The sequence below is a fragment of the Ammodytes marinus genome (assembly GCF_949987685.1).
Source record: "Ammodytes marinus genome assembly, chromosome: 1".
Lineage (NCBI taxonomy): Eukaryota > Metazoa > Chordata > Actinopteri > Uranoscopiformes > Ammodytidae > Ammodytes > Ammodytes marinus.
The window spans coordinates 10,657,882-10,681,184 of NC_137230.1; the positions used below are offsets into that span (position 1 = coordinate 10,657,882).

Below are 23,303 nucleotides of genomic sequence, written 5' to 3' on the forward strand. Positions count from 1 at the left end.
CATATTACAGTTTGGTAAAAGATCAGTGGTACATTGCTAGACGATTACTAACACACCATACCTCACAGAGAGAGAGAGAGAGAGAGAGAGAGAGAGAGAGAGAGAGAGAGAGAGCGCGTCTCTGAAAAGAATCCCTGGCAGTGTCTGGTTTTAGCAGAACACAGCTGCAGAGACTGAAAATTCCTGCAAGAAGCCATTGTTGGAAGACACTGCAGGGTCTGTTGAAGCACACACAGTAGGAGTCACAATGCTCTCATTCAGTATCTCGAGCATTATATGACTGGTCCTCATTCCTTTGCCCTTGCCACTGGATTATTATGAATATAGAACATTTGAAATAGTAAAGAAGATCAAGGAGAATCCGGTCTTGCTTCTGTTACGACAAGTAATCCAAGAGAGAGACAGCAGTGACATCAGATTTCAGAAAAGATATCGTAAGTCTACAAAACACAGTCTGGGACATTTCTGAATGAGAGAACATGTGGAATCATCTAAAAAGTGACGTGCAAAGTACAAAAAGAAAAAAAAACCTGTGTCAGGAACGTAAAAAATAAACTTCCTCTCAACTTCCTTAGTTTAAGCAATAAAACCCAAGACTACCTTAAATCATTGGTGACATTCTATCCATCTCCATTCATCCTATAGAAACACAAAGTAAAAAGGTGACAAAACTGGTATATAACAAATGATCTATCCGAGTTAAAAAATAAAATAAAAATCGGGGGAAAACTGGAATCACTGTTCTGACTTTGTGTGATACTTCAGGCTCCTAATAGACGTAGCTTTCAAGGAAAACAGTCCATCACTGAATCTGAGAGATCCCTAAATGGCACACTCACTCCTGATGATATAACAGTCGATGGGACACCAAACATCAACATGACAGACTAATCTATTAGATACACAGCAGGCCTATCATTCTGTGGAACATTCAGACTCCGTTATCTCGTAGCGCCATGCTGAAAGCCTCTGTGTTTTGGGATGAGTCCGGAAAAAGAACAACGCGATCACCATCCATCTGGCCTGCTGTCATTGTACGCCTTAGCTAGCGGATGCGTAGTGGACCTTACATGTGCGTGGCTTCCATGGTGCATCCCCGCCAACATTCTCCTGACCTTCAGCCCTCACTTCCCTTCACAAACAGAGGGGGGGGACGCTCGGCAAAACAAATCAGCCCACCCTCATCTGTCCCTGGCCGTAGAGCAGAGAGACAGAGCCAAGGGAAACTAGTGACCTCCCTGTGAAGGGACAACAGAGTTAAGGCAGATGTGCTTCCCATGTTTTAACCCTTGCATTGCAGTCAAGTTACTCATATTTATTATTTAAATAAGTATACTTATCTAGGTCCACTAACACATGCATGCACACCTACAGTGTTACCTGTTTACAACTTCCAAAATAGTTCAAGTCATTATAATATGATCCTGATTCTTCCCCTCTTGTTTTCCTATGTAAGCCATTACCAATTGACTTCGGCCATGCCCACACATAGATATAATTTTTTTTTTAAAAGCCTTTCCACCCCTATCTTTGCAGAAAAATGCACGACAGGGATTTGAAAACTCTGACAAAATCACGTGTCACGTCAAACACATTAGAACAATATTGGGAGGATGCGCAATAAGCAAGTTCTTGAGCGAGAGTGGCGCATGCTCAGTAGATGGAAACATTGTAGGGGTGTGACTGTGCACGTGTACACGTGTAACCGTTTAGTAAATCATAATCGTTTAGGAAAAATCAATAAACCAAAACCGTTTAAAAAAAAAAACTTCAAATTTAAAATTTTTAAAATTTTTCAAAGTTTTTAAATATGTTCTGGAGACACATTTATTGATTTTACATCACTAGTAGGCCTAAACTAATTGGGGATGATAAAAGCTAGTCTGCCGGATCGGTCTGTCCCTCGGCGAGTGTGTGAGTGTGTGTATCGGCGCACACACACACACACACACACACGGGGAGTCGCTGTGCCGGTGATCGACTCACAGCCACGGAAGAGTGATGAAAGATAACCTAAAGATTAAAGTTACTCGGTTTTCGTGAACTAAGCTCGTAAGTAGGGATGCACCGAACATTCGGCCACCGAAAATGTTCGGCCGAAAATGGCAAAATAAGTCATTTTCGGTTTCGGCCCGAAACAGTTAAAAGGCCGAACAAAATTACCGAATATTGACAAACTAAATGACAATAAGGAAATATTTTTTTTAAAAGAGCTGCGCGCTTGCAAACCAGGAAATGGAAGTAAAGAGAGACGTATCCGTGTAGGCTATGCGAGTCCACACGTCTGGTCGGGAGCGCGCAGCAGAAGCAGTCTGTAGGCTGCGTGCATGAAAATGTCAGAGTCCAGTGTGGGAGCATTCTTTCAAAGTGGATGAAACACGGCGCATTGCAATGCTTTAAGCAGCATTAAGATAAAACGCTCGTCCAAGACTGATGTTTTATCACATTAGAAACACAAAAGCCTTGCGCGAGCGAAGCAGCGATTCACCCAGTGAAACTAACGGTTGGTAACGGTGTCATTCACAGTGACACCTCGCCGGTGAGAGCCGCAGCGCAAAAAAAATCTGGTTTGACGGCGAAAATGATAATCATATTGTCCATTAGCGCTGTGGGAGAGGGGGGGGGGGGGGCACTGCGATCTGATTGCATTGCTCGAGCCTGAATACATTTCTTTATATGTCCATGGAATACAGAGCCATCTCGGCAAACTGACAGCGTAACTAAATATATGTCCAGTGAGCCGTCTCCCCCCGTTAGTTTCAGTCTACAGCCGAAAAAGTTACAATCACCTCCTAAGCATGGACATCGTTTAAAGCCTCTCATTGTAATGATCATTAGGCTTTGATGCACATTCTGAAGTCTGAACATTACGGTGGGAGCTGTGGTGCAGTTTTTTAGAGCAACTCAACCTGCACTGCATCGCAAAAAAAGAAAAGAAAAAATTGCAATAAGTCGATCTTTTTGTAGATTCTTCCTCATATAAGTCAAGGTACAAATCAATGAGTGGTTCACAATCACATTCCTAGTAAAATGTTAATTGTACTCTTAGATTTGAAGGTTTTACTGTTTCTTTATTTATTTAGGGTTGATTTTTACAACATTTGGGAGTTCATGTATGCAATGTTGAAAGAAGTGGCAAAATAAATAAACAAAACTGCAAAAGCCTCTTTCGGTATTCGGTTTCGGCCATTCGGCCAACTGTTTCATTTTATTCGGTTTCGGTTTCGGCCAAGAATTTTCATTTCGGTGCATCCCTACTCGTAAGTAGCCCGAACTTTATAACACCTGTTCAACCTGCATGAACGTGGACATGTAGAAAGCGATAGGCTATATTAATCAGGAAATGAATGAAGCGCGATAATGACGGCGCACATGTCAGGCGAACGTTTGTTTGTTTGTGCCATGGACCTATTATAAGAGGTGTGTAAACGAGCGTAGTTCATTTCAACTGTGTGTTTACAGGCGAACGAACGCATATGTGTGTGTGTGTGTGCGCGCGCCTACAGGACGGCGGGCGCGCGAAGACAATGACGTCACGGTTAACCGTGTACACGAAAAAAATTCCGTTGTGTACACGGTTAGACATTTTTGTAAACGTTCACACCCCTAATTGCCATGCACAAAGTGGGGTCATGACGCCAGTGTTTCTTAAAACCTCTGGTTCCCCTTATCCCATGAATATAGGCAAAACTGAGGTTTCCAAAATCCTCCACTTTGGCCAGAGTTTCAAAACACTTTTGTCTGGTTGTGATATTTGCATATGGACAAAAGGCCAGACCCCACAGGAAAGAAATATGGCTACGAAAATACCAGTGTACGTGTTGAGATGGCCTTAATCTGCTACCAAACCTAATTGTAGCTATACTACAGTTGTCAATCAAATAGTCACACCACATATCTACGTTTGGCCAGTTTTCCCCTCCAACTTTGCAGCATTTAGGCTACAATCAGGAATAGTAAACAAACAGTCTACCTGTTACTCAGTGGCAGTTTGAGAGTAGGTAACTATTGCAAAAGTGCCAATCTCCAAATCCCAGGGATTAAAGGCACAGAGAAGCTGCCAGGTGGCCCACAATGCCTGCTAGTTGACACAGTTAATAGGATATTAGCCCTCTGCGAGGCAAACAGGAAACCTGAGCTTAGCTACCCTGAGGATAACCACTGCAGTTCTCACACTTTCACACTGTTGGGCCAAATAACAGAGAAGAGGTCAGAAGTAGAGTCTGTGCATCAGGTTGCTTTGCTCAACAGGTCAGAAAGTCCAACACGTCACACATACACATTGACCTAGTTATTTGTTTTTTCTAGTTTAGTCAAGGTAGAGATATGAGTTAGAGAAATGCAAAATGGAATGGAGGACCTTCTCACCGCTAAATTAATTGTCTGGATAGTGGTAAGAGAGCTTAGGGAAGGTGGTATTGCTTTTTTGTTGGGTTTAAGTTAGGACAGTGGTATTCAAAGTCAGAAACAGCCTTTGTATCAAAGCTTCTTTCATTCCCTCTCAGTCTTTTTGTATATTGAATGTTCAAACGTTATACAATGAAAGATTTGCAAACAGTACTAATATATAAATATTATGATATCATCAGTACGGTTTGGAGACCTGGCAGGTGGCTTCAACTAGTTCTGTGGAATTTGACTTCTCGGAGAGTGAGAAAAACCTCTCGGTTTGACATTGTTTATGGCTGCACGCTCCTCGGAGTGAATAACAAAAGTAGGAACTGATTTAGAGCAGTGAGTCAATGTCCATTCAGCCTGAACAACAAAGCCAGATTTCTGGAGAGAGAAATTGCTAGTTGCTTTTGTTATATGGTCCCAAGGCGATATCATTCATCTCTGTAACATTATTAGACTGTTTGCAGTCTACGTTTCCTCCCTGGCTTTAAAACTCTGCTCGCACAGGTTCCAGACATGTCATCAATATTAATGAGGCCGGCTGCTGGCTTCTCTGGGTCGCTGTACTGTCTGCCAGCCTCCTGGTGCAGGCCACACTGTATTACAGATTGCACCCAAACAAACACATGTGATAGGAGGGTCCCTCCGGAAGCACTGGAGCCGTGCCAGCACTTTAATGTCCTTCCCACAAGCAGAAGGGCTGCTACGGGGCTAATGTTAGCTCTACTTCCCCACTCGACGTACATGTCAGCTGCTCCGCTTCAACAGGAAGGGGGTTAAGGTTTCCTAGAGCAAGCTCCCTGTCGCCAGCAGCAGAAAAATCGTCAAACCAAGTATGCCACTGGGGTAGGGGTATGTAGTAAATCATAGTACAGTGTGATTTACCCATCTGTGCAAACCTCTCGGTGAACGACTGGAGCTATCAACAGACAACTAGGGGGATCTGGGGGGGGGGCATTCTAGCAACAAGCCCCGAAAATACCCGTTGTTGTTTTCACTTAAGTTAGTCTAGTAACCCACAAAAGACCGACTCAAATGTTCTTCAGATAAACAACATTAAAAAGGTGGGGTCAGAAATGTTGGGGAATGCTTGTTGTCAAAATCACTTTTTGTCAAAAAGAGGGAATGTCTCCTCACGAATGTGCATGTTGCTTACTACGTTCGGTGGGCCCCCTTTGTTTACATGCCCGTTTACAGAGCCTAGGCTGTGTATTAACCAGATTTTTGTCAGCGCGCACACACAGTAGGGACATGTAGCGAATCATGAGGACATATTGACTGACTTAGAAAACAAGCGTTCTCCAGAACTGCTCACTCCACCTTTAAAAGACAACTTCTCTGCAACAACCCTACTCTGCTTCCATGGGAGACATTAACATCTGCACCCTTCCACTACTGAGCAGCTCCACTTGAGCTCACAACAAGTGCCATTGCTCAGAGGCACCTTCACAGCAGCTGTTGAGAAAGCATTTGCCTTTTGGTTTATTCACTTTTTCCACAACACACTCAGATTTCACAACAGACTCGACAACACAAACCAGACAACGCTCTGGTCACGAGCCTGCATATGTTAACCTTCAGGATACTGCGGCCCACTATATAGATGTATAGCAGTTACTTTTGGATGTGCAGCCATGCCTGTGGTTCCACATCACAGCTAGGTAGCTAATACTTGTGGATGGGGCAGCTGTTAGCCATGCTGACAGCTCCTTATCCATCTGGCCCACTGACGCTCCAGCCACAGCCCGACATTAGCCCTCTCATGAAGTCTATTTCAGCCTCCGTGGGCAAAACAGCTGCCCTACGGTGCACACCGCACTGTTTTTAGACACTCCAAAAGGTTTAGCTCAAAGAAAGAAAAAAAAATGTCCTCCCCTACATCTGTTGCAAATGAAGCAAAGGAATGCATTTCCCCATCACCCTCTGACTGTGGGCTGAAACGCACCAAAAAAAAAGCAGGTCAGGAAATCCGACCATTAGTAGCAAAAACATGTATAAAAAATGTAATGTCATTGTGTAAAAACATATGTATATATATATTTTTGGAAAGCAAGATTGGGAGAATCTCCACGGAAGACATTCCACAGAGCAGATAAGCCGCAGTAGAGCCTGAGAAGCAGCAGACGGGTCGAGGAGGTCAGTCCAAATGAAGGGACATGTGCCGTGAGCAACTGTGTGACAGGAGCCCAGCCAGGCTCCTCTTGCCCACAGAACACAAGGAGAGTATTGTGGCAGGCCTTGGTCTCCTCATACCAGCACACAGAAAAAACACACACACACACACAGACTCTCACACATGCAGCTGCATGACTTTGTGAGAGGAAGAGAAAAATAAAAGCTTTGGCTCCCGTTTATTATTATGTTTCTCCTTTGCTTTAATACTTTGTAGGCAGCGGCAGGTCTTGGTGGTTTGAGGGTAATGTTTGGTTTCGTTCCCCACAACTAATCCTGTCTTGATCCCGTTTTTTTGTTCTGAGGTTGGAACTAAAAATACAATTACTCTGATTCTCAGTTATCATAAAAAAGGGTGTTGAGGAATCATGGCCAATTCCGCTAGATTGTATTCTTTGGCGGACTCTACGCTTTTTGAAGCAGTAGTGAAACTTTTCCTGTGGTTGCAGCAAACCACTGTTGATGATAGAACCCAATACTTCTATCAGTCAAGAGGCTGGTACAGTTGGTGAACAGCCTGGCGAGTATTTTAGGCTAACCCAAACCTGTATCGTCATCACAGACAGTGTAAGTAGCTTAAGGTTCCAAAAAAAAACAGCAGACAGGCGACTCTTACCAAGGACATACTTGATCACCCCACAGGTCTGTGTGTCATAAACACATGTGCCTCAATCAAATAATGTGTTTACAGCTCTCTAAAAAAGGAATTTATTCGTTATCTAGGACTTCTAAATGGACACATGCTTATAAATAGGAAATCCCATTTCTAATCAGAGCCTTTTCACAAAGCATACTGTATGTGCCTCTTAAATCTATAGTGCGTAACCTTTCCGTATAAATGATGTCGATACATTCAAGCCATCGCCCAACGAGTTGACAAAGTTGATATAGCCTATCAGCTCCACACAACACTCGGTTTTCTTCAGTATGGAAACTTTAACAAACTGGTGTCACCCCCTGACACTGGGCGCAGTGTCGCAAGTGTCCAAGAAAAGTTTCAGTTATTGATTCTACTGCTAAGAAAAAACCTGGACGTACAGCAGAAGGTATAAAAATCCATGCGTGATCGCCGAAGGCTTACCTCATGCAGATGCGCCGACAGTGTTGTTGTAATAACCCAAAATTCCTCATGGAAGAAAGCAGAAGTTGCGCACTATAGCTTTAATATTCGACCGCAGGCAAACAGAATTAGCCGAGAAATCCACTCCGCTCCAGAATAGGAGTGTGCAACATAGTGTGTAGTTTCAACAAGTGAGAGCTGTGATGAAAGGCCCTGACGTCGGTTCCATTCATGAAAGGCTGAAAGCGACGAACCTGTGGGGATGAAAATGCTTCCCTCAGCCTATATTGAGAAGGCTATATACTGAGGTGGCAGGCAGGTTGTGCCGCATGCCAGCCACTAGGGTGCTGTATTTTTAGCCAGGACAAGAGTATTATTCCACCTACGGCACAATGAGACAGGATATGAAAGTGCCATAGAAGTCAGAAAAAAAGACAGCTAAACTGTTCCTGTAGCCTATATTTCAACACAGTCAAGCCAAGCACGCCAAATATACCAGAGAGTGCAATAACTTCAAGGAACTCCAAGTCATAGCCACCAACAACAACCAAGTTCTCCACAGAAGAGAAGGAATGGTATCCTGCACTACTGATGGTTTGATGGAAATATGTATTCAATGTCCACACAGAAGTATCATAACAGGATAAAGTAGATGTTGCTGCGCTTTTAGACAGTGGAGCCTGTTAGAAGCCAGTGCTCAAGTGCCCTTGAACAACATTTTTATCAAATCTCTATCAGCTGCATTGTTCGCGGTTTTGGTAGCGCTGACAATGACTTCCCAACCTCCCCGTGGAAAAGCACAAGCAATCATTTTTCCTGCAGGGATTAACATTTGGGAACATTTGACTCCAGGGGCAAATAGCTGACCACAAAAACTATAGCTACACTGGTTTCCCAGGAGACATGGGTGAGATTTCCCATGCTACAAGCCCTACCCCTCCCCCCCCCATATTTGTACACCAGCAAGCTGCTTCTAACTCAATTCTGCCTTGAAAATATATTTTAGTGTAGGTTGTTCTAAATAAACTGTGCTCACCTAGCCGTAGATGTAAAAGTAGAAGGACTACACGGAGAGCTGAAAGATCCCCTGTTAAAGAGACGAAGCAGACCCCTGGCCCTGCCACACCCCACTGCAAATACTGCCGTCAGTTCAGCATTCAAATGAAAATCCTGTCGCACAATGCAAAGGCAAACAACAAGCCTGTGTCCATGGGCCAGCACAACCTGCAGTAGACGGATATTATCCAACACCACCATGGAACTGCATCCAAACCGTCCTTTGCTATAAGTCTTAAGCCAGAAGTGGGTACCTACCTTGGCAAAACTATCACCCCCGACCCTAACAATATTCTTCTTATTTTTGATGGACAGTCTCTGGATTGCTAGTAGATACTACTACCACATTGCATTGTTTGTCACAGCTCTGAGCCACTGTGTCCCAATTTGGTAAAACAACCTTGTTTAAAAAGATTTCAGTAGCAAAGAATCGCTGCCATAAAAAGAACATAATACTCCTTCAGGGTATCAAATTATTTAAATTTCTAACACTTATAATGTTATGATATTGGTTTTTCATCACAATGAGACAAATGAACAGACCTCTCAATTGAACAGTATGTGTTTAGAGCCCCACCATGGAGTCAGTCACAGAAATATTTTTGGAAAGCATGAAAACTGTATGCATAACCAAGCTATAATAACAAAGACTATTTCTGTAAGGTGTTGCCTATACTGGAAAAAACTCATCTAATATCTAGCTTCTCCCTTCATCTGTTTTTTGGAAATCATTTTGAGGAAGTCAATGGTAAAAATCTCATGCCAAACAAACAGTCAAAATCAAAACATAAATGCCAGGGTTCTGATAATGCAATGACCTGGTTTACCTCACCCCTTTGCCTGCAGGAGACACTCCTCTGTATCGCTCATGTGTGCATGATCTATTACCGAGCAGCAAGAGAAACACTAGAAAGCTTCTTTGTTTAAGGAAATATCATTTGGGTCTGGAGACTGCCAATAAAGCACAGGCCTGGTCTCTACTCCACCCGAGGCAAGCGCAAACAGTAACCTTGTGACTGTGTGTTGACTTCCTTACCCATGCATCCGGATTCAATGTTAGACTAGGGGGAAAGTGTCACTCCTGGACTGGTCATATATCACATGTTAAGAGATATTTTAAAAAAAAAAAGAAAAAAAAAGAAAGAAAGATAAACAGAAGCCTTAGTACTAGTCCGTCGACTGTGATGACTGGACGGGCACATCTATTGAAAAGGATACTGAAAAGAATGGGTTCAAACACAGACAGGAATTTTGCAGAGTAAAGCACATATTTCCATAGTGACACAGACAGCTGTGGCACATGTCAATATGCAGGTTCAGGGCTGTTTCAATGAAGTCTGTACAAACCTATCAAACTCAAAAGGGAAGCAATGACCTTATATTACATTTCAGTAAAAACTGTTGTCAGCCTACTTTTTCAACGTCCATTTAATTATAGATCTAGAAAATATGACAACTTTCAATTATCGTATTTTAAGTTTTAAGGGTCAAAGGATGTATACTTCATACTTGTCAACAGTTGGCAACTGTGCAAGAAACTTACCCATCTCTTCCACCATATTACTATAACCTTTACCATTAGGGTGGACAAGACCACTAGCTAAATTGGATTTGCAAATTCTGTTATTAACACACATTTTCCCCAGTAAACTGTGGATGTTATAGCTAATACATATTCCAACAACCATGAGAGGAAACACTTTCCATTATGCCTAAGCGGACCCTTGGCTTGACTGTAGATGCCCAACACCCCTTCAAGAGAAGATGGGCCATGTTATTAATGTAGGCTACTTCCAGATATCTCACCTGTACTGTAAATACTAGCCTATAACGCCATTGCGGTTGTGTGAGTAACAGCTATATAGTGGACAACGACTCTTTACAATCTGTTAATATACATTGAACAAATACATAGTTTATAGGTGTTTTGGTGCATGGCCTACGTATGCTATTAAAATCAACATTAATGTAACATTAATTTAAAAAATGCAGACCTCTAAGAAGGTGTTGCTGCTCTTCCAAACACAGCACGTCCAAACCAGGGGGGCGATTTGATAATGTTAGTAAATATTGCATCACTGGGGCAGACAAACTAACTAGTTGGTGAGTTTGGTACGTGCATGTTTAGGGATTATTTTAAACCACGATCACTATTTAGCAGGAAGGTGTAAAGGAATCCCCGCAAGCGCAGATAGCCGGTTTCATCGAAACTCTGTGGGGCTGACATGGCCCCAGTCATGGGAACACTATGTCGCAGCTATTAATACGGCCTTTTAACGCCTTGAATGCATAGTCGCCAGAGAGCTTTTTCGCGGCATCACTGAGTCAACATACTCAAGTGACACCGGGACGCCACGGTGCACACACCGGGTGACAACCCCGGGTCCGCTGCAGACAGTCCCGACTTTGACACTCACCCGCTGGCCACACAGAAACAGACACTCCCGCTTGTTAGCTAGCAAGCTGTTGTACCTTCTTCCCCGACGCCTACAACTGTATGAATGCTGTCAGTGTAACGTCAACCACTGAAACATGTTACACTGTCAGCCACTCGAGCTGTAAATCACGCCCTTATCGTCCGTTTGTCTAACGTTAACCTACATACCTATTTTTAAGCTGTGTGCTATTACGACAGCAGCTTTTCCTTCACGTACAACCAAAGACGCCCCGGTCCGTTATCAGACATGCAGCCAAACCTGGGCTCTCGTGACGTTAAAGCTCCATTGACCTGTTGTTCCATTGTCTTAACTGCATAGCCACGGCTTCCCGTTGTCAAGACATTGATAACATCTCAATCTTAAGCATCGCACTCAGAGACAGAGGCAATGAAAACAGAAAACGCCGATACCGCCAATCGCTCCTCCTTCGCAAGCCTAGGCGGATGCGCTTCATCAGCAGACATCAAATTTGTTTGTATACCAAATAATTGGTGTCTCGTTGCATAGGAAAGCCAAATGCATTTGGAAGCCTCTAACGAAACATTTATAATAATGTTAATCGGGTTATAGATATGCAATTAAGAAGGGAAAATGGAAATGTGCTCGTCAAGAGTGAGGTATGTCCGATAATGGACGCATCAGTGTTTCATCAGTTATGTGCAGGCTAGCTACATAGCTAAACGGGCTAACGTTAGCTGCCCAGCTAGCTCTCTGCGACACGGTTATAAGCGCTGGTGAAAAGCAAAAGCAAATGTAAGAGACTCAGTTGGTACTACATTACAGGCCGACATCAGCCGGTGCAACCGTTAGTCAGGGGAAAGCTAACAGCTTCAGTAAAACACGAGGAAAAGGTTAGTAAACGTTACGTTAATCACCACATCGCTCACCAGCTCTAGGCATCCACCCTCTTGACAGCGAATCCCCTGTCTGTGCTGTGGCCACTGTAAAGACCACGGCAATACATTCAAACACTTCCGCCGAAACCTTCACAATAAAACGCATGTTTTGTAAACAATGCTTTTTTGTTTTAACCCTCCGGATGGGACTTTTAACCCCATTAAATTACATGTCTATGCATTTTAAACTTACTATATGTCTTTCCAGATATTATTATAATTATTCCATTTCCAAATATTGTTTTCAATTATGTTTCATATGGTTGGCGATTTTAAATACACCCTTAAAAGGAAATAAGGGAATTTTAATTTAGAATGAATAATAATGGGATTTCACATCATGAAATAATTGTATTAGTAATAATATAGTAGACATGATAGACACCATGCTTTTTCAAGTGGAAGGGGAACCATATACAAATGTTTTTAACGTGAATGTTCTTGATGTATGCTACTTAAAGGCCTACTTCACCGGTTTGAATATGAAGGTGTATTGAATTCTGAGATCCTATGTAGTATAACTGTGCGAAAAAAATTGAAATCGGTTCATCCTAGCCTGAGAAAAGGCAGAAAGAGTGTTTTTTTAACCCTATATTTCTCTTTCTCGTGACATCACAGAAAGAGAAATATAGGGTTAAAAAAAAACTTACTTTGTAAATATTACTGTGATGTCTTTTACTGTGACATCACAGTAATATTTACAAAGTAAGTTTTTTTTAACCCTATATTTATCTTACTGTGATGTCACAGTAAGATTAATATAGGGTTAAAAAAAACACTCTTTCTGCCTTTTCTCAGGCTAGGATGAACCGATTTCAATTTTTTTTGCACATTTATACTACATAGGATCTCAGAATTCAATACACCTTCATATTCAAACCGGTGAAGTAGGCCTTTAAGTGTTGATGCCATTTCTAACTAGGAAACAAGGATGCTAAACAAAACTATTTGAACACCTGAAATTCATTTTCTGAACATAGTTTAGTCCTCATCACGAGCAGTCTACTGGGTTTCTTATCTGATGCATCAGTGATAAACGTGATGATTACAACAACAAAAAATAACAGTGCATCAGTCATGGAATCATATGTTAGATTAATAGGTCACAAATAATTTAAATCCTATTGCAACTTATCCTCATGATTTTCTTTAGAGTATTTGGTTTGTTTTTGCCTTCAACTCCAGCTTTATAAATGATAATACCATTTCCGAAAATTAGAGTGGTCAAAACCAGCGCAGCCAACAGATTTAAACTATATGATGTGGTGGAGGAAGTATTTAAAGATTTCCCCCCAGGAACAAAATCTGCTCTTCATAGATGACACAGTCTGGGCCCCGTTATCCTTCGGGAATACATCAGCTGTCTACGATATATGTTTTTATTTTATTTTTATTATTATTATTCCATTTAGACAATCTCTTTATGATGTCCATATTAGGTCATATGATCTGTTGAAACATAGCAGTTGTTCCTTTCGTTGAGTTTTCCCACCAGGACCATGCCCTGTTCAAGCTTCAGACTTAGCTTTTATCGCCCTCTAATGTTTGATAAAGTTTATTACATCCTGTGCTTCATACTTCATACAAACGGTCACTTGGAGGCGTTGAAGTCCACAAACTCCTGTTGGACATAACCACTGCTGGTGTCCAATTTTGTATTTAGGTAATGACAGATAGACCGAGAAATAACACACTTTTTGCACTGAATATGAGGTAAAATCACAGTATGCAGTGTTTCCCCTAGAATTGTTCTTAGGCCCGGTGGTAAAAGCTGATAAAGAGTATGCGCGCGGCGTGCGTACCAAATTTGTAGTAGAAATTGACCAAAACTAACTGTATTATGGATGAGCCTCTTTTGACAGCCCGCTACAAATCAGGGCATAGGGTTATGCCTTCACATTCGGTACGTTTGTACATTTTGTGTTTCCCTCAGGATTTTTTGAGACTGCTGGGGGAGAATGGACCTTCTAGTGGGGTCTTGGGGCATGCCCCTGCGGAAGAAAACCTTTACCTTTTTTAAGTTAAATGCATCAAACTGGTGCACTTTGAGAAGCTAAATCTGATTTTATTTTTTTTGCTCTGTAAACAGCTGTCATATGTCCTGCCTAAAACAATTTTATGGAATAATTTGGAGAAACAAGCCATATAAACTATTGAAGAAAAACACAGATATGAAAATAAAATACAATAAACACGAAGACCTAATATAGACAGGTATATCCTGTCTAGTATTAATTTCTGGAATAATCTGGATCATGAAACATTTTCTTTAATTTATCAAATATTCATTTAAAATAAATGAATTAACCTAGGCTACACATCATGATTAGCCTATCAATCAAAATGTGTGCAAAATAAGCAACATTTTGTATTCCGACCCATTATATTTCATGTAGCCTAGTTCTCAATTTAAAACATAAAAATAAAGTAGCATTGAAAATACCAAAAAATAAAGCTTGTAGGGCTACTATAGCCTGCTGTTTTCAAGATAACTTGCTGCGCTGTCTCAGCTGTTGATACAGATTGGTTGCCATGGCGACGTAGCGACTTTAACTTTCTAAGTTTTGCTCATCACTTTTTCCTGTTCAACTCCCTGTTACTGAGTCCTAAATATCTCCAGTGTAGCCTATACCATGGACCTATAAAGGAAGGTTATTTCTTGTCAGTTTCCCTGTTTGACATGTGTGCTCCGAATGCACACGTGCATCGCGCGGCGTAGCGCAGACAAAAAAAAAAAAAAAAAAAAAAAAAGGATTTTTTTTTTTTTTTTTTTTTTTTTTTACATTTTTTTTTTTTTTTTTTTTGGGGCAGCTGTTGGCCTGGCGGGGGGTCCCGTTGGCCTGGCGGGCCCGCCAGGCCTGTATAATGGTAGGGGAAACACTGGTATGTATATAATATATAAAATAAACAGTGTCTGTTCTATAGGTTTCGAGCCATACAAACACACTCAAAAATAACTGCATGAATATTTAGCTAAATGTTTATTTCAATCTTCCGTTCCTGAAATTATGGATATGTAAATACATTTATATTAAAAAAATATGGTGATGACACTCCCCGTACCAATGTGCACCCTAACCCTGCAGTACAGTGTGTGGCAGGTGTGACGTGCACTAGCCCTGGGTATAGTGTGTCTCTTGTAGGAGGGGCATGAGTGGGTTCTGGACTGGACGCCCTTCAAAAAGCTTTGCCTCTGAGCTGCCCGGTGCCACTCAGCCAGCACGTAGTCGAGCACAGCGGAGCACAGCAGGACCCCACCAGCCATCATGGGACTCACACAGGACCCCAACTTCATGAAGCTGCAGGACTGGTACACAGCCCACGCCCTCAACCTCAACATGAGGCACATGTTTGAGACTGACAAGGAGAGATTCAACAAGCTCAGGTAGGCTATAAATCATTTGAAAAGGGTGTTTATAATGTTCTGATGCATTCCTGCCATGCAACTGTTCGAACTACATTATTCCATGTCAAACCACTTCTCGACCACAGAATCACACAATGTTTATTTGGATATTGTATATTTTTTTCAATCACAAACATTAATGTCTCTGTGTGTTCCGGCAGCCTAAAACTGAAAACTGAGGATGGAGACATTCTCCTGGATTACTCCAAGAATCTCGTCACCGATGAAGTCATGAAGATGTTGGTGGATCTGGTAAAAAATATTTTCTTTTATTTAAAAAAATGTATTCATATAAGTAGATGTGCTCAAAATCACCAATAATAAAATGTGATCAAGAGCTGATGTGGCCAGCTGTAAGGTAGAAACCCAAACAGACCTATTTCAGCAAGGTACAGGTCCGTGTCCTCCCATCTGAGACTGGCTTCTTCTTACGAAAACAAGTTGAATGTACTGATTGGAGTTATTGGTCGTTCAGTGGATTCATAATCACAATATACCATTTCATTACTGACGTATGCATTTGTATATTTGTATGTTTCTGATGTTGTATCATACTAACATTAACTGTCTTTGTCAGGCCAAGTCAAGAGACATTGAGGCTGCCAGAGAGAAGATGTTCTCCGGACAGAAGATCAACTTCACTGAGGTGCTCATTGTTGATCCCAAGTCTAACTTGACCTATGGTAGTGTTACTTGGTTAGCCTCTTGACATTTATTCTGTGGGGGGGGGGGGAGGTGGGGTGGGGTGAAACAGCCTCTGACATTTAGCTTGTACACCCTGTGGCACATGATCTTGCACATTTTCTTTTTGACTTGTTTAAAAATTGAACATTGAATACAGTGAATTTAATAAGTGTGTGTGTGTGTGTGTGTGTGTGTGTGTGTGTGTGTGTGTGTGTGTGTGTGTGTGTGTGTGTGTGTGCACGTGTGTGTGTGTCTGGGTGTGTGTGTTTTCTCTCTCGGTGTTGTGGATATGAAAGGGCCGCGCTGTGCTCCACGTGGCTCTGAGGAACCGCTCCAACACTCCCATCATGGTGGAGGGCAAGGACGTGATGCCAGACGTCAACAAAGTTCTTGAGAAGATGAAGGGCTTCTGTCATGTGAGTGGAATGCACTGAAAAAAGTCACCAAGCTTTGTTGTACTGGCGTTTTCATTGTTCACAGTGTGCCATTAGTATTCCTGCTCAAAGGGTTTTTTGATTGCGCCATCTTTACTTTGCAAAGAATTCTGCTTCAAGTTATACCATCTCTGTGTTCTCCAGAGAGTTCGCAGTGGTGAGTGGAAGGGCTACACAGGGAAGGCCATCACAGATGTTGTCAATGTCGGCATCGGCGGCTCTGACCTTGTGAGTGCAATTTATGGCAGAGGTGTATTTTTGATTCATTCTATTGCCAAAGATTTCAACTAGCATCTCACGCACATTCATTACTGTGTGAGCTGCCACAGTCTTATCTGAGTTTGAATTTGCATTGATTTGAATGGCAGGGCCCCCTGATGGTGACTGAGGCCCTGAAGGCTTACTCAAAGGGTGGACCGCGTGTGTGGTTTGTGTCAAACATTGACGGAACGCACATCGCCAAAACCCTGGCACAGCTGAATGCCGAGACGACCCTCTTCATCGTCGCATCCAAGGTATAGCTGCTCAACACAACTGCAGCAGATTAACCTCTGACTTCAGAAACAAGTGCCTTCTTACTTATAAATGTGTCAACAGTCGGTTTTTTACAAAATCTTTGATAGGCAGAACCTTTTGAAATTAAGTTTCCCTTCGGGCAATTTAATCTGGTTTTGATGCACGCCTTGAGATGTTCTTTCCAAGGCAGCTGAGCTAATATTACGTTAGTTTGTCTGAATTTCTGAAATATCAGCCTTCCAGCTGCCTTTGATATTTATCAATGGCATCAGCACACACATTTCCAACAGGTATTACAAGATAAGATACATCCATTTAGGAATGTTTTGGTCTCTGTTGTAATTTTGAAATGAAATGCATCTGGCCTAATTAAATTCTCCATTTAAAGACATTCACCACCCAAGAGACCATCACCAATGCTGAGTCAGCCAAAGAATGGTTCCTTGAACATGCCAAAGATGTGAGTATGCAGTATGCATCTTCCCCCCGGACAACGGCAGAGTTTTCTCTTGGTTGTCTGTTTGATATCCCTTAAATGATATCCTTTCTATTTTTTCTACAGAAATCTGCTGTTGCCAAGCATTTTGTGGCCCTTTCCACAAACGGAGTAAGTCACAAGACAATATTTTGCAGTTTAAACTTTCTCACTCTGTGCATATATCTGATCCTAACTTTCCTTCCTTTTCTGTGTCTCCCCCTTCTCAGCCCAAAGTGAAGGACTTCGGCATTGACACAGAGAACATGTTTGAGTTCTGGGATGTGAGTGCTCTTAACCCAGATTGTGTTCTGCAGGTCTAGCCTTTATCCACACAGTGTGATGTGTGCTGTAGCCAGCAGCTATACATAGGTTAGACTTCTGACCTGTGAAGTAGGTGGGATGGACCCGCCGGCCCACAGCTGCTGGGTAATCAGAAGCCTCTCTCTCCAGACTCAGTTATTATTGGTAGCGACCTTCTCTCCTGCAGAGGTTACTGTACAGGCAGGGTTGCATCAAAGGTCAGGGATCTGCATTTAGTTACATTGTTGATATTTAAAGGTTAGAACAGTAATATGGCGGTTATGTCACAGACAAATCGTCTGCCAGTTTTTCTGCAATCAGATTATACTGTAAGAGAGGGCAACAATTTGAACCTTAAGACAAAACTTGTGCAAAAGATCATAGGCTAAATGATGATCTGTGTTGCTTGTGTTCCTATTGCCTTCTCCAGCCCCCTTGGTTGTGTGCAATGCTTGTTTGTCTTTCCTTAAAACCCCACATTTTGCAAGGGAGTTTTGTATTAAGGCATGGATATATTCTCAGTATTTATTTTTTTCTTTTAGTGGGTTGGTGGTCGTTTCTCCTTGTGGTCAGCAATTGGTATGGCCATTGCCCTGCACATTGGTATGTAAAGTGAAAGCACACATTCCTCAATTTTTTCTTTTCTTTTGTTACAGTCATGCAAAACTAACTAACTTCAAGCCACTTTGTTATGAATTTGAAAAAGTTCAGGCCTTGGCACCTTCCAGTAGTGTTTTCATGACACCAATGCACAAAACATCCTTCTAATTTCCAAAATGCCTTAATGGAATAACCGGACTTACAGTCTGCAGCTGGTAGCTCTACTAGCAGCCCTTTTAGGTTTTACTTATGTGATGGTCATGCTTTGCGCTCAAAGCTAACTTTTGCATTCAACATGCTCACCAATGTGTAAAAATGCAGATATTTTGCTATCCATCTTAGCATGTCAGAACGCCATCAGTAGCATGTCAGTATGCTAACATTAGCTAAATAGCACCTAACACAAAATATAGCTGATGGGCTGTGTTTTGCAGGTATTAAGTCATTAACCAAACTATATGGACACATAGAATTTCTACTTGATGATGACACTGAATGAAAAGTCTTTAAGATTCAAAATCTGGAAATCAAATGTCTGTAAAATATGTAATATAGCAATCCCTTCAATAGCAAACTGTTGTGATATTTGAGCCTGGACCGAAGTGGTGGACAGTCTTCTGACCAACGATACCCTTTTTAGAACCCATCAGCACGGCTACACATTCCTCACACAGTGGCTTTACAGAAGATAAAGGAATTTGTCTTGCTCAAATTGGTTGACAGACACTAACAATATTAGGAATCGTACAAAAAAAAATCAAGTTTATTATTTCAATAGTGTATTCAGTCAGGTAACCTCTCCGTCCCATCTCCTCCATTCACCAGGCTTCGACAACTTTGAGAAGCTTCTTGCAGGAGCTCATTATATGGTAGGTGCTCCTTCATTCAGGTCTCCACTTTTCATGTGCATACATTTATTTTAATATTCCTTGAGAGGATACAGAAAATAGGAGTGTAAATAGGCATCCCTCTCTGTGCTGTAGGACAACCACTTCCGCACCGCTCCACTGGAGAAGAACGCCCCCGTCCTGCTGGCTCTGCTGGGCATCTGGTACATCAACTTCTTCCACGCTGAGACCCATGTCATGCTGCCCTACGACCAGTACATGCACCGCTTCACTGCATACTTCCAACAGGTCAGTCCCCCACAATGCAACAGGCCTTACAGGTGTCTGCAAGAACACCTGGAAGATCATGTTTTAATTGATATTATTAAAGCTACAGTCCGTAACTTTTTTTATATAAATTAATGTTGGATACATTCAAGCCATTGCCAGACGGGTTGACACAAAACTGATTAAGCCTTAACAGCTCCACAAAGCTCTCTCTCTCTTTATTTATCGGTATAGCAGCATTTACAAACCAGTGAAGTACCCTGACACTGGTGCAGGACGGAGCTCAGAAAAATCCCAAGAAGCGCCCAAGAAATGTTACGTGCTATGCATGGTGAAATTAAGACAGACAAACAGAGCAAAGCACAACATATGTGTATCCGTGGTCCAAAATCATAAGAGAAAATGCAATGCGTGTGACAGTTTGAATAAGTGTTAAGTGTTATCTAGGGGGACATGGAGTCGAATGGAAAGTACATCACTAATCACGGAGCTCGTGTAAACTATCACACTGGGCCCATCGTGTGGGGAGAGCCAGGAACCAATGGACAGCACGCCTTCTACCAGCTCATCCACCAAGGTAACACCACCAAAGATATTCAATCACAGCAACATGGTTTAGGTGATTCTATCAGTCAGTGTGTAGGGATTTTACCAAGCAAGTATTCTTTAACCTTTTTTCCAACTGTGTCCATCGCAGGAACTCGCATGGTGCCTGCAGACTTCCTGATCCCAGCTCAGTCACAGCATCCCATCAGAGAAAACCTGCACCACAAGGTACTGTTGTGTCAGAAGCATTGGTCTAAAGCAGTGCATTCAATGGTTAGAAAGAAACCAGCAGCGTTGTCAAGAATATGGATGAAGTTATGATGAAGTTCCTTACCTTCTTTAATAGAGAATACCCATTATGACGCTTGTTTAACCAGGTGTTGGTTATACCCAAGGTGCTGCAAATAGAATTTTTCAGTTTTATTGCAGTTATTTTTTCACAGTATGAATTTAAGAGATGGTTTTTAGCATTACACATTAAATTATCTCACAGATTGCAAAACATCATCCTGTGACCTCTCAGGTATTTTGAGGCGAAATAATCCAAGCTTTCAGGAGTGCAGTGTTATTGGGTATTGATTGCCTGGAAAACCAAAGGAATACATACTTTGTAGAGATCATCCTTGAAGGTCACACAAGACCCAGCCGGAAACAGCAAGAGCCATCTGAAGTGAATGCGCTGCAAGTGTGTCGATCGCACTTCCGCAGGGCTCTGACCCATTTTCTGACAGCTGTTATTGAATATGTAGTCCTAGGCAGATTCCACAAAGTGAACTCAATATTGACAAAATTCAGAATTACATCTGCATGAGTGTAGGAAAAAGACATACATTGTACTGTACTGTATCTGAAGGTGTGTCTATTTGATGTGGTTGTAGATCCTGCTGGCCAACTTCCTGGCCCAGACAGAAGCTCTGATGAAGGGTAAGACCACAGAGGAGGCCAAGAAGGAGCTGGAGGCGAGCGGCCTGAGTGGAGAAAAACTGGAGAAAATCCTGCCACACAAAGTGAGTGAAATCAAGGAAACATAACTGGTTGGTAGAGAACGAATGAAAGTGCTCAGCAGCTCTCATGACAACAACAGCAGACTTAAACTTGAATTTGAGAGAGGCCTTCATCTCGTGTTATGAAATAGACCACGCTTGGCATTTGGAATTGGCAGACTACAGTATGTAACAGGACGAAAGTCAGAATGCATAGGAGTTAGCACCCCCTAGTGACCATGAATAAATATACCTGTAGAAATCCTAACCTTATTAAGCGCATTTGTGATGAAACAAATGATCTGTACTGTGAGATTTATTTTTTCTACTTGTTTAACTCAGGTATTCCAAGGAAACAGGCCAACCAACTCAATCATCTTCAAGAAACTGAGCCCATACACTCTTGGAGCACTTATTGGTGAGAAGAACAAGTGACCAAATAACCCTATCTATAATGTTTCTATTTGTGTTCCATTGTTGTGATCATTTACTGTTATACTGTTGTGTTTTACAGCCATGTATGAGCACAAGATCTTCGTCCAGGGTGTAATGTGGGAAATCAACAGTTTTGACCAGTGGGGGTAAGAAGGTTTTTTACTATACACTATACAGTACACAACTGGTGATCTACTGGTTGTATTGAGAATCTTTATATTCCATTACCCCCAAACAGGCAGCGACCTGCCATCATGACATATTCATGCTTTTTTCAGCTAAGATTTGTAAAAACACACTTTAAAATATGAATACAGAATGCATAGTTTCCAAAAATGCTAAATAACGTCAGACTGAATTTGGGGGAAATGCACTGTATGTAGTCTTGAATATTACATTAATCGGCAGCATCATATACCATGAATAAAAGAGTTGAAACAAACGGATACAGAACATAATCATGTAAGAGTACAAGAGTGAGGATTTCAAAAGAAAAAAAGGGAAAACTGGATTGTGACAGGTTAATGAGTGTGATTTCGTACCAGGGAGTTAGTGGAAAGGAGCTTAAACGTGTAAGTAAACAAAGGATATGTAAAGAAAGGGGGCCCCCCATAGCTAGCAACATGCCCGTTTACAGAGCCTAGGCTGTGTATTAACATTGTTTGTAATTTTTTCCAGCGCACACACGGTATGGACAGTTAGCGTTGGGAGATATTTAATGATTTTGACAAAAATAAATCATTTTGTCAACAAACGTTCCGTAGAATCGCTGACTCCACCTTTAACTGTCTGTGTTTGATTAAACCCTTCATACTGTATGTTCTTCAAGCATCCCCCCATCACTCAACCCATATATTCTGCTTGTGTCTGCCGTGCATTAATAGAGTGGAACTGGGCAAAGCGCTCGCCAAGCAGATCGAGCCCGAGCTCAAGGACACCACAGAGGTCCACTCCCACGACTCCTCCACCAATGGACTCATCAACTTCCTCAAGCATAACTTTGCCTGAGTCCAGCCTAACCCAAACCCACCATCACCACCACCGCCAGCTTCCACATCATTAACCATCTTATCGGCTCATGTGCTGCATGGACAGGAGACTGGCACACGCAGCTGGTCACTCCCACACAGTCGAGCTGAAGCACTCTGTATGTTCGTACTGTCCTTATGAATATCGTCACCATCTATTATACGGTGCTGTCTTCTCTATGTTTGTTCGTTCACCACTTTGAAAAGGGGAAAAAAAAGCTTTTTGTATTACAATGTTTTGGAAGGCAGAGGGAAATACTGCTGTCACTGTCTCTCTCTACACTGTCACAAGAACTTCTGGAATAAATGTGTTTAAAAACATAAACATACACAAACACAGCAGCTGTTCATTGTGCTCCATTTGTACTGTCACTGTAACATTGTGCAACCAAAGAGCTGCTACAACCAAAATGCATATGCTCTCACCTTTATATACTATCTATGATGCTCACAATGATTGAGTTGTGTGAGCAACGCATCACTAGATGGCATCAGAGTGTCGGATTGACTTAGAGTAAAAATCAGCCACTCAGTAATTTATTCAGTAGAACAAAGGGTCAAAGTTGAGTCCATCTGCACTGTTCCTCCCCACAAATCCCCAGACTCTACAGACAGCATCCATTAAGGGAGAAAAACAAACAGCTGGACCGCACAGCATCTGGAGTGCAAGCCAGCCCTCTCCACTGGCACCATAACCAAACATCATTAAACATAATTTACTTAATGTCTCTGTGCAGTGTGTCAACATTTGCCTGCGAATT

At 42.0% G+C, this 23,303-nt stretch overlaps 1 protein-coding gene across 1 annotated transcript; it reads left to right on the top strand.

The window, feature by feature from the left end:
* The first annotated feature begins 15,234 nt into the window (after positions 1-15,234).
* On the top strand, positions 15,235-22,874 carry gpib (glucose-6-phosphate isomerase b). The gene is made up of 18 exons (XM_080024699.1): positions 15,235-15,402; positions 15,585-15,675; positions 16,001-16,069; positions 16,404-16,523; positions 16,686-16,769; positions 16,910-17,056; positions 17,446-17,517; positions 17,620-17,664; positions 17,763-17,816; positions 18,378-18,438; positions 19,261-19,304; positions 19,419-19,571; positions 19,998-20,127; positions 20,248-20,324; positions 20,975-21,103; positions 21,422-21,497; positions 21,594-21,660; positions 22,399-22,874. The coding sequence occupies exons 1-18, from the start codon at positions 15,284-15,286 to the stop codon at positions 22,520-22,522; spliced, it is 1,662 nt and encodes a 553-aa protein (XP_079880825.1). The 5' UTR covers positions 15,235-15,283; the 3' UTR covers positions 22,523-22,874.
* Positions 22,875-23,303: the final 429 nt, after the last annotated feature.

Excerpts from the sequence above, each read along its gene's own strand:
- gpib (XM_080024699.1), top strand. The coding sequence starts at position 15,284 with ATGGGACTCACACAGGACCCCAACTTCATGAAGCTGCAGGACTGGTAC. Across the intron at positions 16,070-16,403 it reads AGAAGATCAACTTCACTGAG|GGCCGCGCTGTGCTCCACGT; the intron begins GTGCTCATTGTT and ends TGGATATGAAAG. Across the intron at positions 17,817-18,377 it reads ACATGTTTGAGTTCTGGGAT|TGGGTTGGTGGTCGTTTCTC; the intron begins GTGAGTGCTCTT and ends TTTTTCTTTTAG.